Source organism: Bison bison, unplaced genomic scaffold (genome assembly GCF_000754665.1).
Source record: "Bison bison bison isolate TAMUID 2011002044 unplaced genomic scaffold, Bison_UMD1.0 scf7180017864263, whole genome shotgun sequence".
NCBI lineage: Eukaryota > Metazoa > Chordata > Mammalia > Artiodactyla > Bovidae > Bison > Bison bison.
Window position 1 is genome coordinate 3,857,680 of NW_011494835.1, and position 14,625 is coordinate 3,872,304.

General features: G+C 36.3%; 1 protein-coding gene across 5 annotated transcripts in view; it reads left to right on the forward strand.

Moving 5' to 3' along the window:
- The window catches only part of CENPE (centromere protein E, 312kDa), an 81,698-nt gene that overhangs the window by 42,348 nt on the left and 24,725 nt on the right, over positions 1 to 14,625 (forward strand). For 4 of the 5 annotated variants that reach the window (XM_010848267.1, XM_010848262.1, XM_010848263.1 and 1 more), the window contains 12 exons: positions 658 to 861; positions 2,815 to 2,973; positions 4,749 to 5,039; positions 5,164 to 5,322; positions 8,429 to 8,713; positions 8,864 to 9,022; positions 9,226 to 9,507; positions 9,937 to 10,224; positions 11,225 to 11,383; positions 11,560 to 11,841; positions 12,873 to 13,031; positions 14,108 to 14,398. In XM_010848267.1, coding sequence (XP_010846569.1) covers positions 658 to 861; positions 2,815 to 2,973; positions 4,749 to 5,039; positions 5,164 to 5,322; positions 8,429 to 8,713; positions 8,864 to 9,022; positions 9,226 to 9,507; positions 9,937 to 10,224; positions 11,225 to 11,383; positions 11,560 to 11,841; positions 12,873 to 13,031; positions 14,108 to 14,398 — 2,718 coding nt within the window. The remainder of the gene's footprint in view (positions 1 to 657; positions 862 to 2,814; positions 2,974 to 4,748; positions 5,040 to 5,163; positions 5,323 to 8,428; positions 8,714 to 8,863; positions 9,023 to 9,225; positions 9,508 to 9,936; positions 10,225 to 11,224; positions 11,384 to 11,559; positions 11,842 to 12,872; positions 13,032 to 14,107; positions 14,399 to 14,625) is intronic. The other variant, XM_010848265.1, reaches the window with a different exon arrangement.

A 14,625-nucleotide genomic window follows, 5' to 3' on the forward strand; every position in this document is an offset into this window, starting at 1 on the left:
TGTCGACGTTCACTCTTGCCATCTCCTGTTTGACCACTTCCAATTTGCCTTGATTCATGGACCTAACATTCCAGGTTCCTATGCAATATTGCTCTTTACAGCATCAGACCTTGCTTCTATCACCAGTCACATCTACAGCTGGGTATTGTTTTTGCTTTGACTGCATCCCTTCATTCTTTCTGGAGTTATTTTTCCACTGATCTCCAGTAGCATTTTGGGCACCTACTGACCTGGGGAGTTCCTCTTTCAGTATCCTATCATTTTGCCTTTTCATACTGTTCATGGGGTTCTCAAGGCAAGAATACTGAAGTGGTTTGCCATTCCCTTCTCCAGTGGACCACATTCTGTCAGCTGTTGAGGTAGTTCTTATTAGTGATCAGGCACAAAAGCACACACTGGAGCCAGAGCATTGGGTTCAAAACCTGGTTATTCATCTCTGAGTGACCTTGGGCAAGTGACCTATCCTCTCTGGGATTACCTCCTCATCTGTCAAATGGAGATAATAATAGTACCTACCTCATAAAGTTATAGTGAAGATTAAGTATGTCAATATATGAAAATATTACCTGATATATAAGTAATATGTGTTGGCTGTTTTTATTATTATTATTAAAAGTATTGTTAACTAAGAAACTCTTCACTGTATTTATATTTTAGATGGTTGGCATAGATAAAAGCCAAAATTTGGAAACCACAAAAACCCAAGCTGTGATCACAGATGCTGAGGATAATGAGCTAACTGAGCAACAGAGAAAGATATTTTCTTTGATACAGGAGAAAAATGAACTGCAACAAATGTTAGAGAGTATTACAGCAGAAAAGGAACAACTGAAGACTGACCTAAGAGAAAACATTGAAATGGTAGGATTAAGCACTGTACTTTGCAGTACGTTTTCGTCCTTGTGTATTTTAGACTTTTACAGTTTTATTGAGGTATATCTTACATGCCATGTGATAAATGTAACAGATGCAAGTATACAGTCTGATGACTTTCGACAAATATCTCTACTAAGACTTTCAGTTTTCATCAGGACATGGAACATCACCCTAGAATGTTCCCTTGACCCCTTTTCTACTCAATCCCAATCTTAACCTCTGCCCCATGTAGTCACTATCTTGATGGTTTTTACCTTAATCACATTGTCTCTTGTAGAAATTCATACAAATAGAATCACACGGCACACACTCTTTTGTGTCTTCTTTCTGGGTGTGCGTGCCAAGTTGCTCCAGTCGTGTCCAGCTCTTTGCAACCTATGGGCCATAGCCTACCAGGCTCCTCTGTCTGTGGGATTCTCCAGGCGTGAATCCTGGAGTGAGTTCCCCTGCCCTCCTCCAGGGAATCTTCCCGACCCAGGGATTGAACCCTTGTTTCTTATGTCTCCTGCATTAGCAGGCAGGTTCTTTATCACTAACGCCACCTGGGAACCCCATGTCTTCTTTCTAGTCTCCTGCTTATTGCTGGGTAGCATTCCATTGTTGGAAAGGCTACAATTTGTTTAGACTTTCTCCTGCTGGTGGAAATTTAGATTCTCTTCACTATTTGGCTATTTTGAATAACGATGCTGTAAACATTCATAAACAAATATTTTTATGGAGATTTTTTGTTTATGTCTCTAGGATAAATATCTAAATGGAATAGCTGGATCATAGGGAGATATATATTTAACTTGCTGAAAATTTACTAGATTGACTTCCAAAGTAGTTGTGCCATTTTATATTTCTGTCAGCAAATTAAAAGAATTCTGGTGACCCCACATCCTCACCACCACTTCACAGTATTGTTGTGTTTAATGGTAACCATTCTGTTGGGCGTGTGCCTCATAGTTTTCATGGCCTTTCCCTAATGACTATAAAGATATTGGGCATCTTTTCATGCTTACTAGCATGAGATTGCTTATTGGCCATTGTTTATCTTTTTATAAATTATTTGCTGTGTCTGTGATATGTAATACTTTTCAGTCTACAGATCTTTTCCGTATTTTCTTAAATTTGTTCCTAAATGTTTCTCTTTTATATATGCTGTTGCAGTTTTTTTACTTCATTTTTAATTGTTTATTGTTAATGTTTGCCAATATTTGCAAACCTACTTTAGTATTTTTTTCTAAATTTAGAGACAATATAATGTACCTAGAATGAAATTAATACTTTGAGAAGTTTGCTATAGATCAGAGTAGCACCTGACCTTCTGTGTGGTTTTCTGTGTTTCTTGGGATTGTCTTTTGGTTAGAATTATTGACTGTAAGTAACAATACAGACAAAAGTCATATTCATTTATCAGTCTCTGGCTTGAGATGCTTTTGTGACTTAAGAATGTTAAGTATTCTTAAGAATACTTAAGAATGTTTCTGTTTAAGCTTAATAACTTGAATTAGTCCACCTCATGCTACTAAGCAGTGCTGCCATTTTGAGCTTGCTATTAAGCAATGTGTAAAATCAAAGCCATTCCAGCATATGAAAAGACCATAACCATATATAGATATATAGATAAGTGTCTCATATTATCTGTTGTCAACAAAAGCTTAAAAGTGTCTTTTGGCTTAGGGGTAGAAAATGAGCAAATCTCTCATGATAAAATACTAAACCCAGTTCTAATTCTCATGATAGGATTGTAAGGTGAGCAATGAAGAAACAGTACTTAAAAAATCAGATTCTTGGCATTTATATGATTAAAGACTCACTTTTTATATTAATCTTTTCCAATATACTTTGTCATGATCTCTTCATTTTTTGGCTAAAGTAAATTCTGCTTTTTACCTGATTTCTTAAATGTAAGTTAGTACTATTTTGATCTCAACTTTTTAAAAAAAATTCTAGACCATTGAAAACCAGGAAGAATTAAGATTTCTTGGAAACGAACTTAAAAAACAACAGGATATTGTTGCACAAGAAAAGAACCATACCATTAAGAAAGAAGAAGAGCTTTCTAGGACCTGTGAAAAACTATCAGAAGTTCAAGAAAAGCTAAAGGAAAAGGTGACTTTTTAAAGTTATCTTCCTGGTCATTTTTCCTGACTAAAATTTGTACTTTCCAGCAAACCTAAATTGAAATAACCTCTCAGATGAACAGATCTTAATGGACAATATTTTGGACAGTTTCAACTCCTACTGAGATGTTAACCAACATCCTTTGTGACGATTATATTATTCTGGAGTCTTTAGATGGGGGAAGGCCTTCATTTTTCTAAACAAGTCATTTGATATATTCATTCATCAAGTGCTTATTGAGCACTGCTGTAGCCAGGCACTCTTCTGGGCTCTTGAGATACATTGGTCAACAAAACAAAGATTCTGCCCTTGTAGGGATGCATTAGTCATGCTCTGAAATGTGAGATTTATCTCTACAGTCAGCCCTCTGTATCTGCAGGTTCTGCATCCATGGATTCAACTAGCCACAGATCAGAAATATTCAGAGGAAAAATACAGAAAGTTCCAAAAACTGAAACCCAGAATTGCCACACTTGGGCAACTATTTACATAGCATTTATATTGTATTCAGTACCATATGTAATCTAGAGATGAGTTAAAGTATATGAGAGGATGTGTTTAGGTTATATACAAATAGTTATCATTTTATAAAAGGGACTTGAGCGTTCATGGATTTTGATAACTGCAGAGGTCCTGGAACTACTCTTCCGTGGGTAACAAGGGATGACTGTATTATCACTTAGATATTGTCAATAAGATGCTATTGTAAAATTTGTAGAAAAGTCTAAGACTCTCGTAATAATTATATTCCCCGAGTAATTCTAAAATGTACCCACTGAGATCTTTCTGTATATTCTAGAAGCAGTATCACATTCATTACAGATAATGTATAGTGATTTCCATTGTGCTTCTGTATATTTTTTCCTAATATGGATTCTCTTAATTCTCATCCCTTTTACTATAACCTAATTGAATATGTTAAAACCTAATTTCTATTTCATATTCCTCCTAAAGGAGGGAAATCATTGAGCTTATGTAAAAGTTAATGCTTCTTTGTTTGTTTGGGCCACTTCATATGGCCCTCACTAGAAATGGAAGTAAATTATTCAAGTTCTTAAGAGACGTGGCATTATAGTTATTTGGCACAGTGATGTCTGCATATTTAATTAATCTCTTTTGTTTTTTAGTTTTTCTCATTTTCACATTCTTCCTTGATTAACCTAGTGGCACTATATTAGTTTCCTAGGGCTTTTGTATCAAATTACCATAAACTTGATGGCTTAAAACAACAAGAATTTATTCTTTCACAGTTCTGCATCTTAGAAGTTCACAATCACAGTGTTGGCGGGACCAGGCTCCCTCCGAAGGCTCTAGGGAAGAATCCTTTAATTTCTCTTCCTGTCCTTGACTCCCAGCTGATGCTGGTGTTTCTTGGCTTATAGCTACATCTCTCCAGTCTCTGCCTCCATCTTCTCTGTGTGTCCTCTTGTCTCTTATAAGGACAAGATTTAGGATTTAGGGCCAACCTTAATCTAGGAGGATTCCTTCTCAGTCCTTAACTGATCACATCCACAGAAACCCTGTTTTCAAAGAAGATCAGGTACTTGGGGTCTGGGTAGACTTGAATTTGGTGTGGGATGCTATTTGACCCACTAGACATTGTACCTAGAAGGCTATTTTACTTTTAATGCCCCTTGTCTGCTTATTTTGGAGTAGTCGGCAAGGCTGTGATCATGATTATTTCAGTTTGCAAAGTAGATTTTACATAAGAATTTTAAGAGAGTATAGACAAAATAGTAATTATAAAAACTGTATTTCTTAAGAGCCAACAACTGCAAGAAAAACAGCAGCAACTGCTTAGTGCACAAGAAGAGATGAGCGAGATGCAGAAAAAGATGAATGAAATGGAAAACTTAAAGAATGAACTAAAGAACCAAGAATTAACATTGGAACGTATAAAAATTGAGAAGATAGAGTTAGCTCAGAAACTTCATGAAAATTGTGAGGAAATGAAATTCATAACCAAAGAAAGAAATGATCTAAAGAAATTACAGGAGTCATCTGAAGTAGAGAGAAATAAGCTTAAAGAACACATAAGAGAGATTGAAGCTACAGTAAGTCACGGCTTTTTCTTTCATCTATTAAATGTTTCTTTAAAGACTGAGTCGATTGGAAAGGGGGAGGCAGTGGTGGATGATGTTCTTACAATTATTCTTTAAATTTCACTTCCTAATAAAGGGTCTAGAAAGAAAAGAAGAACTACAGATGGCCCACCTGCATCTACAGGAACACCAAGAGACTATTGAAGAACTCAGAAGAACCATTTCTGAGAAGACAGCTCAGATAGTAAATATTCAGAAGAACTTAGAAAAATCCGGAACTGAACTGCAAGAAAAGGTTTGTCCTTCCTTCTTTCCATCCTTTCTTTTTCTTTCCCTTTTCTTTCTCCTTTGAAGGAAAGATAGGTAGTGAATGGGTTATAATTAATTCATTTATTGAGTAATATTTGTTGAGTTTTTAATGTATCGGGTACAGTCCTGGATTATAGAAATAAAGTGGGAACAAGGTGGACAGATCCTCTGCAGTCATAGAACTTATTTTGTAGTGGAAAGAGATTATCAACAAATAAGCAATCAAATGAATAGGATAATTTACGATAATAACAAATGCTATGGAGAGAATGAAACATACACTAGACCAACCTATGTTAAAAGCCTGTTGTGTGCTCAGTATTGAGACTGTGGATATGAATAAGACATTGCTCTTTTTCCCCAATATGAGCATATAAAAAACATTCTCAATTCCAATTTGATAAATGCAGAAATATGACAGTAACATTAGTGATCATGGAAAGAGGAAATCAATCTTTACACATAAAAAATTTGTTAAGTAGCATTAAAATTAATCTGAGAATGGGGCCATTCATTTATTGGGATATAATCTGCTCAGCTCTGAATTTTCTCCTGTTGTATTTGAGAACTAATATAGAAATGAATCAGTGAAATGGAACTAGTATAGCAATGAATCAGAACTAGTATAGAAATGAATCCAGAATCACTGCAGATGGTGACTGCAGCCATGAAATTAAAAGACTCTTACTGCTTGGAAGAAAAGCTATGACCAACCTAGACAGCATAATAAAAAGCTGAGACATTACATTGCCAACAAAGGTCCATCTAGTCAAAGCTATGGTTTTTCCAGTAGCCATTTATGGGTATGAGAGTTGAACTATAAAGAAAGCTGAGCACTGAAGAATTGATGCTTTTAAACTGTGGTGTTGGAGAAGACTCTTAAGAGTCCCTTGGACTGCAAGGAGATCTAACCAGTCCATCCTAAAGGAAATCAGTCCTGAATATTCTTTGAGAGGACTGATGCTGAAGCTGAAACTCCAATACTTTGGCCACCTGATGCAAAGAAGTGACTCATTTGAAAAGACCCTCATGCTGGGAAAGATTGAAGGCAGGAAGAGAAGGGAACGACAGAGGATGAGATGGTTGGATGGCATCACCAACTCATGGACATGAGTTTGGGCAAGCTCCAGGAGTTGGTGATGGACAGGGAGGCCTGGCATGCTACAGTCCATGGGGTTGCAAAGAGTTGGACGTGACTGAGCAACTGAACTGAACTGATAGAAATTAAGCATGCAGCTGATTGGATTAATAATTTATTGGTAAAGTGTACTTTGGGTATAAACTGGAGAAGAAAGAAAATTATGACAGAATATGACTAGCAGTCATGAATAGTTTGAGTAGGAATCAAGGGAAAGTGAGTAAATAGGAGATTGTGGTCCATGGTAGGCCATGAAGGTTTAAAATCACTTCCGTTGCTATGGAGAATATCCTCGTCTTTTCCCTTTAAAAATTATGACAACAATGTCTAGATAGTACCCTTAGTATTATATGAATATCACAAGATCCCAGTGCTTCATGAGGAACGGGAGCTACTTCCTAATGTGAAAGAAATCACTGCTACTCAGGAAGCAATGGATGAACCAGAGCTGTTGAAAGAACAATCCAAACCAAAGATTCAACAACACTAGCAAGAATAGAAATGGAAAGTCTCAGGATGGCTGCAAAACTTCAAGAAAGTCACAAGGAAATAAAATCTCTCACTAAGGAAACAGAATATTAAAATGACGATAGAAGCACTTTAGATTGAATGTGACCAACTGAAGAGATGAGAGAAACTTTGGCTAAAGTATGTCTCATCCTTTCCTCCCATTTAATAAGTGTTTTATATTTTATAAGTGAGAAAGAGAGCATTCATAGTTATAATATTCCTACCAGTTTTCTTTAAGTGTCTCTTAATTACGAAGTGATTGGAAATAGAACAACTAAAAACTGCTCATAAATACTAAGAAACTATGGATAATGAAGGAAAATGTTTCAGGGAAGAGACTTGTTTTCTTAAGTATTGAAAATGATTTAGAAAAAGCAGTGTTAAATTACAGGAAAGGATAAAGTCAAAAACACTGTTTTCTTTCTGTGTTTAAACTTATTTCTCCAGCATCCCATAGGCATTACCATTTCCCTCACCGATCCAGTCAGAAATCTGAGAATCAACCCTACTACTATCCCTTCCTCCCCACTCCCTCTATAATCCAAGAATCAAAACCTTGTCGATTTTAAGGCATGTGCCTATGTGTGAAATCCTCCCACTCTTCTCCATATTCTGTCATAATTTTCTTCTCCAGTTTACATCCAAAGTACACTTTACCAATACCCTAATCCAAGCCAGGATTATTTCTCTCTGGCTTTCCTGCAATAGCCTCCTAACTGGTCTCTCCATTCATTTCATACTTCTGTAATTCATTCCCCATTCTGTGCCAAGGTGATGTTTCTCCTTAAAACTTTTTAATAGCTTATTATTGCTCTTGAAATACAGACTAGTGTCTGTATTTCACATGATCCTGGATCCCAGACCTTGCTGGTTTCTACCCCTGTTTCATCTACTCTTCCTCCTGTTCATTGTGCTCAGGCAACTCTATAGTCTATTGCTCTTCCACGTCTCACAGCTTTCAGATGGTCTGGTCTTCCTTCCTGTAGTATTTCCATACTCCTCTTTGCCTAACAACTGCTCTCAGCCTTTAGATCTCAACTGAAGCTTTCCATCCCCCAGGAAGCCCTTCCTAATCACTCAGAATAGATTAGGTTTACCACTGGTACCCTGAAATAACCCACCACCTCTGTTTGGTTAAGATTTGATATAATATGTATTTTTCCTTCTAAAATGTGTAAGTCTCAAAAAGGCCGATCATGTAAAGTCTCATTTACCATTTCATCTCCAACTTCTAATATTATAGGATACTGACAACACAGTGAATATTCAATAAATGTGTTAAATATCTGAATGATGGAAGAGTGGGTGAGAGGAAATATTGTTCTGGAAATGAGCCATTAAATCCCTGATTTAATTGTTTTAGAAAGCATCCTTGTTTCTTTTCCCCAAAAATGAAGTAAAGTATCTCTGGGTATCAACTGTATCATTTTATGATTCTCTTTAGATCCAAACATCTCAAGACAAACAAGAACAGTCCTTCGATATGAAAGAAAAGGACAGTGAGACTAAGAAATTAATGAATGAGATTGAGCAATTGAAGGAGCCATTCAAAGATGCAGCACTACTAAAGCTAGAAATGGAAAAGCTCGAATTGTCTGAAAGACTTCAAGAAAGTCATGATGAAGTGAAAGCTGTAGCTAAGGAGAGAGCTGACCTTCAGAGGCTACAGGAATTTCTTCAATCTGAAAAGAGCCAACTCCAAGAAAACTTAAGAGAAATGACAGCTAAAGTATGTGTCATTCATTTTCATGTGTGTGTGTGTTAATATTCTGTAAGCAAATATGTTGGTAAAAACTAAACCTTTGGGGAAAAGGAATTCGTCACCATGTAATGATTATAATGTTTTCAAATTTTCTTGCAATTTCCTTTAATAATAAAGCAACTAGAAACTGAAGAGAAACTTAAAGTTGCTCACTGTCACCTAAAAGAACAAGAGGAAATTATCGGTAAACTGAGAGTGGATCTATCAAAGAGAGAAACTGAAATATCACATATTCAACAGGAATTAGAAACCACAAATGATAAATTACAGAAAAAGGTAAAATGGGAGTAAAGGAACAGGGGAAGCAAATTTAAGGGAGGTAGCTAACTAGATTACAAAGACTACTGTTTACTTACTAAATTGTTTTAGAAAGCATCCTAAATTTTTTTCCTTAAAAAAAATATATATACATATACATATATAAGCACATTTTTATGTGTGTTTGTGTGCAAGTATATTTTTGGCTTTTTCTTTTTTAGACTCAAGAGCTTTATGAGAAACAGTTTATTACTGTCAAAGAAATCAGTGAGACTCAGGAAAAAATGAGTGAACTGGAACAGTTAAAGGAACACCTCAAAGCCAAAGACTCATCACTACAAAGAAAAGAAAGTGAGAGGCTCAAGTTGACTGAAAAACTTCAAGGAAGTCAAGAAGAATTAAAAACCATAATTAAGGAAGAAGATGAACTGGAAAGGGTACAGGAGGCCCTTCAAAAGGAAACAGACCAACTCAAAGAAAACACTAAAGAAATTGTAGCTGATGTAGGTTTCCCTCTTTTGATGTTTTTTGGTTATAAAAGTAGTGTTAAGGTGATAATGATGATGTTCACTATTAAGTTAGATTAATTTTCCTCGAATCATAAAGGAACAGAAAATCAAAGCAGAACTAAAAGCTACTTATATCCTTCTGAAGGAGTACCAGGAAACCATTAATGCATGGAATAGTTCAGAGAAGACAGATCAGGGAACAAATATCCAGAGAGGTTTAGAGAATTCAGATACTGACAGGCAAATGTAGGTCTCATATTGTTTAGAAAATGACATCCTATTATTGTGTTCTTCATATCCCTTAAGGAAGAAAATAATACATACGTTAAACTAAAATATGAAGATGATTGGCATAATTTTAGAAACAGTTGTTTTTCCTAATATTTTCTGCCTATGTCCTAACTTGCTTTATAATTTTCACAGATTCAAGAACTTCAGGAAGAAGAACATCAACTTCTTGAGATGAAAGATGTCAGTGAGACTTGGGAAAAAATATGTGAAATGGAAAACTTGAAGAAGCAACTTGAGGCCCAAAAGTCAACTCTAGAAAATACAGAATGGGAGAACATCAAGTTAACTCAGAGACTCAATGAAAATATTGCAGAAATAAGATCTGTTACAAAAGAAAGAGATGACCTTAGGAATATGGAGGAGACTCTCAAAGTAGAGATAGACCAGCTCAAGGAAAACCTAAGGGAAACAATGAGTAGAGTGAGTTACCATCTTTCACCCAACTTGTAAATGTGAAATCGTGTCCTAAAAGAACTGTGATTGATAGAGTTGGTGGAGATGTAAAAATGGTCCAACCGTTGGGGAAAACTGGAGGGATGGATATGTGGTGGTGGTGGTTGTTCAGTCTGACTCCTTGCGACCCCGTGGACTGCAACATGCCAGGCTTCCCTGTCTTTCACCGTCTCCTGGAGCTTGTTCAAACTCATGTCCATTGAGTTGATAATGCCATCTTACCATCTCATCCTCTATCATTCCCTTCTCCTGCCTTCTATCTTGCCCAGCATCGGGGTCTTTTCCAGTGAGTTGGCTCTTCAAATCACATGGCCAAAGTATTGGAGCTTCAGCTTCAGCATCAGTCCTTTCAGTGAATATTCAGGGTTGATTTCCTTTAGGATTGACTAGTCTTGATCTCCTTGCTGTCTGAGGGACTCTCAAGAGTTTTCTCCAACACCACAGTTCAAAAGCATTAATTCTTCTGCATTCAGCCTTCTTTATGGTCCAATTCTCATATCCATACATGACTACTGGAAAAAACATAGCTTTGACTATACAGACTGTTGTTTGCAGTAACCCCCAAAATCCAGTTATTGCTGTTTATCTGCACACATTAGCATACTTGTGCAAAGATGTTTATAGACAGATATTCATTGCAGCAAGTTGCAATAACAAAATTAAGCAACCCCCCTCACCAATAGGAAAATCCTCACTGTCCATTAGACTGGTTGAACAAAAATATAGCACATTCAGACCATGGAATACCAGCACATAGGTAAAAAATGAGATAGAGCTGATTAAAAAGTTTCCGATGGGAAAAAGGAGTATTTAGAATATACTGACATCCAGAAGTTACTTTCAGAGGATGAGAACTGAGAGGCCCAAGGAGGAAGGGGAAATTTTTACTTCTTACCCTATGCCTTTCCTACATATTGTTGAATTGTATTATTCTGAATGTATTATTTTTCTTTCTCTAATAATAAAGGACCTGGAAAGACAAGAGGAACTAAGAATTGCCCAGATGAATCTGAAAGAGCACAAAGAAACTATCGATAAACTCAGAGGAATTGTTTCAGGGAAAACAGATGAAATATCAAATATCCAAATGAATTTAGAAAACACAAATACGGCCTTAAAAGCACAGGTATTTCTTATAATATCTAAGTGAGAGTTTGAATCAGGTCTTTTGTGTTATAAAACAGGGTATGAGTTGTCAAATATTGAAGATAAGTAGAGATTTTCCTATTTAATTTAGAAACTATTTTTTAACTTTCTCTCTGTATCTATCTATATCCTAACTTACTGTTTGATTATCTCAAGGTCCAAGAACTTCAGGAGAAAGAACATCAACTTCTTAAGGTGAAAAATGATCTCAGGGAAAATATGTATCAAACAGAGCAATTGAAGAAGCAATTAGAGACTCAGAATTCAATCCTGGAAAGCATAGAAACAGAGAAGTTAAGGCTGACTCAGAAACTCCATGAAAATGTTGAAGAAATAAAATCTGTTACTGAGGAAAGAGATGACCTAAGAAGAATGGAGGGAACCCTCAAAATGGAGCGAGATCAACTCAGGGAAAGCCTCAGAGAAACAAAAGCTAAAGTAAGTTACACTCATTCCTCTTGCCAGCAATTTAATATGATGTTTTCCTTATATCAGTGAACCCTTCTTTGAAATGAGTGGTACTTTTGGTGAGAGTTAACAGGATACCACCTTTTAGGCAGGTAATTTGGTATTATTTTTGAAAATTTTAAATTCTGTAACCAGCATTTTCTTTATGGGCTTTACCCTACATGTACATTTGCTCAATTGTTAAGATAAAGAAAAAGCAAATATGTGTGCGTGTGTGTGTATTCATAACACAAACATATAAGCATACATACCATAAAGTTGTTCGTTACAGCAATTTGTGATTTTAAAAAAGATAGGAAATAACCTAAATGTGCATCACAAGGAAACCGAATAAATATATGCAATATGTCCCAGGGGTGGAGAAGGAAATGGCAACCCACTCCAGTATTCTTGCTTGAAAAATCCCATGGACAGAGGAGCCTGGTGGGCTACAGTCCATGGGTACAGAGAGTGGGCCACGACTGAGCACATGTCCAGGTAGCACAGTGGGAAAAGAATCCACCTGCCAATGCAGGAGATGCTGGAGATACAGGTTCAATGCCTGAGTTGGGAAGATCCCCTGGAGGAGGAAATGGCAACCCAGTCCAGTATTCTTGCCTGGGAAATCCCATAGACAGAAGACCTGCTGGGCTACAGTCCATGGGATCGCAAAGAGTTGGACACGGCTGAGCGACTGAGTGTGCGCATACAGTATATATGCAACCCCTAAAAAACGAAATAGATTTGAATGTTCTAATATGAAAGCCCAAAGTAAACCTTAGGGGGAAAAGCAGGTTGTAGAAGAGCACATGTATAGCATGCTCGCCTCTGAAAAATGTGAGTACACTGTGGGGAGGTGAGGCCAGGGGAAGGGAAAACCTACAGTTCTCTAACAATCTCAAAGATGTGGAGGAAGAAATAAGAAATTTATCATTTTTACTAAGAAAATATCGCTTTCATTAAAAAGAAAGTAGTTAACACTAAGCTATGTTGTTTTTTGTGTTTTTTTTTTTCCTATTAAGGATCTGGAAAAACAAGAAGAACTAAGAATAGCTCACTTGCATCTGAAGGAGCACCAGGAAATTATTGATAAACTCAGAGGGATTGTCTCTGAGAAGGCAGAAGAAATATCAAATATGCAAATGGATTTAGAAAATTCAGATGCTAAATTACAAGAAAAGGTATTGAGGGGGTCATGGGGCTTATATGTTCGAATACCCGATATATTCCTAGAATAAAAAGTAATACCTAAAATCCTTGAGGGATATAAAACACTTCAGCCACATTAGAAAGCAGCTTGGTAGTTTCTACTAACCCTGACCCATATACCTGCTTGTGGCCCAGAATTTTCTCTCCTTGGGTATGTACCTAAGGAAAAAGATGCATTCTTCCACATAAAGACATATAGGAGTGCTCACAGTAGCTGCAATCATAATTGCGAAGAACTGAAAGCAACCCATATGCCTATCAACAGGAGAATCGATATTTACATTGTGATGCGTAAGTTTAAAAGTAGGCAAACGAGCTTATGTTTGCCACAGGGTAAGAGTGAGGGGAAAGGATAGTTAGGGAGTTTGGGATGGACTTGTGCACACTGCTATATTTTATTTTATTTTATTTTATTTTTATTTATTTTAATTGGAGGTTAATTACTTTACAATATTGTATTGGTTTTGCCATACATCAACATGAATCCGCCACAGGTATACACTGCTGTATTTTAAATGGATAACCAACAAGTTCTTATTGTATAGCACAGGGAACTCTGCTCAGTGTTATGTGGCAGCCTGGACGGGAGGGGAGTTTCGGGGAGCATGGATACATGTTTATGTGTGGCTGAGTCCCTTTGCTGTCTACCTGAAACTGTCAGAACATTGTTAATCAGTTTTACTCCAATATAAAATATTTAAAAGACAACAAATAAAATTTTTTAAAAAGCAGACAAACTGATCTGGGATGAAAAAGGTCAAAATAGTGATTTGTTCTAGGAAGAGCACACAGGTAAAGTAAGTGTTCTATATTTTGATCTGAGTTTTAGTTATATAGCTGTCTGCATATGTTGAGTATAGCTGAGCTGTATACATGTAAGATTATATGTAGTCATGTATATTATATCACAAAAGACACTAAATCCTGTATGAAATTATACAGCACATTAATGAGTAAAATGGGATAACTATTGTCTTAATCAGTTTAGAAACTATTCTTAATCCTTCCCTAAAAAATTTCCAATTAATCCTAACATGATTATCTTAAGGTCCAAGAACTGAAAGCAAATGAACAGAGACTTTTTAAGTTAAAAGAAGAAATTAGTGAGACCAAGAAAAAAATGTGTGACATTGAGCAACTGAAGAACGAATTTAAGTGCCAGAGTTTAACTATGAATAAAATAGAAATGGAGAACTTAAACTTGGCTCAGAAGCTTCATGAAAACCTTGAAGAAATGAAATCTGTAATGAAAGAAAGAGATAACCTAAGGGGACTGGAAGAGACCCTCAAACTGGAGAGAGACCTACTCAAGGCCGACCTGCAAGGAAGCACAGCTAGAGTGAGTTGTCCTCCTCCTTCCTGCCAAATACCTGTTTTTATTCTAAGAAGTTTGAAAATAATTGATGCTATTCATGAAAATTTAAATGTTATAACCTTTCAGGGAGACAGTTTGACAATAGTATTTTAAAAATCTATCAACAGAGACATTTGCTACAGCAGTTTCACTTGTAGGAATTTATCCTACCAGTATATCCACATATACGGGCAGAAATACAACCACATTCA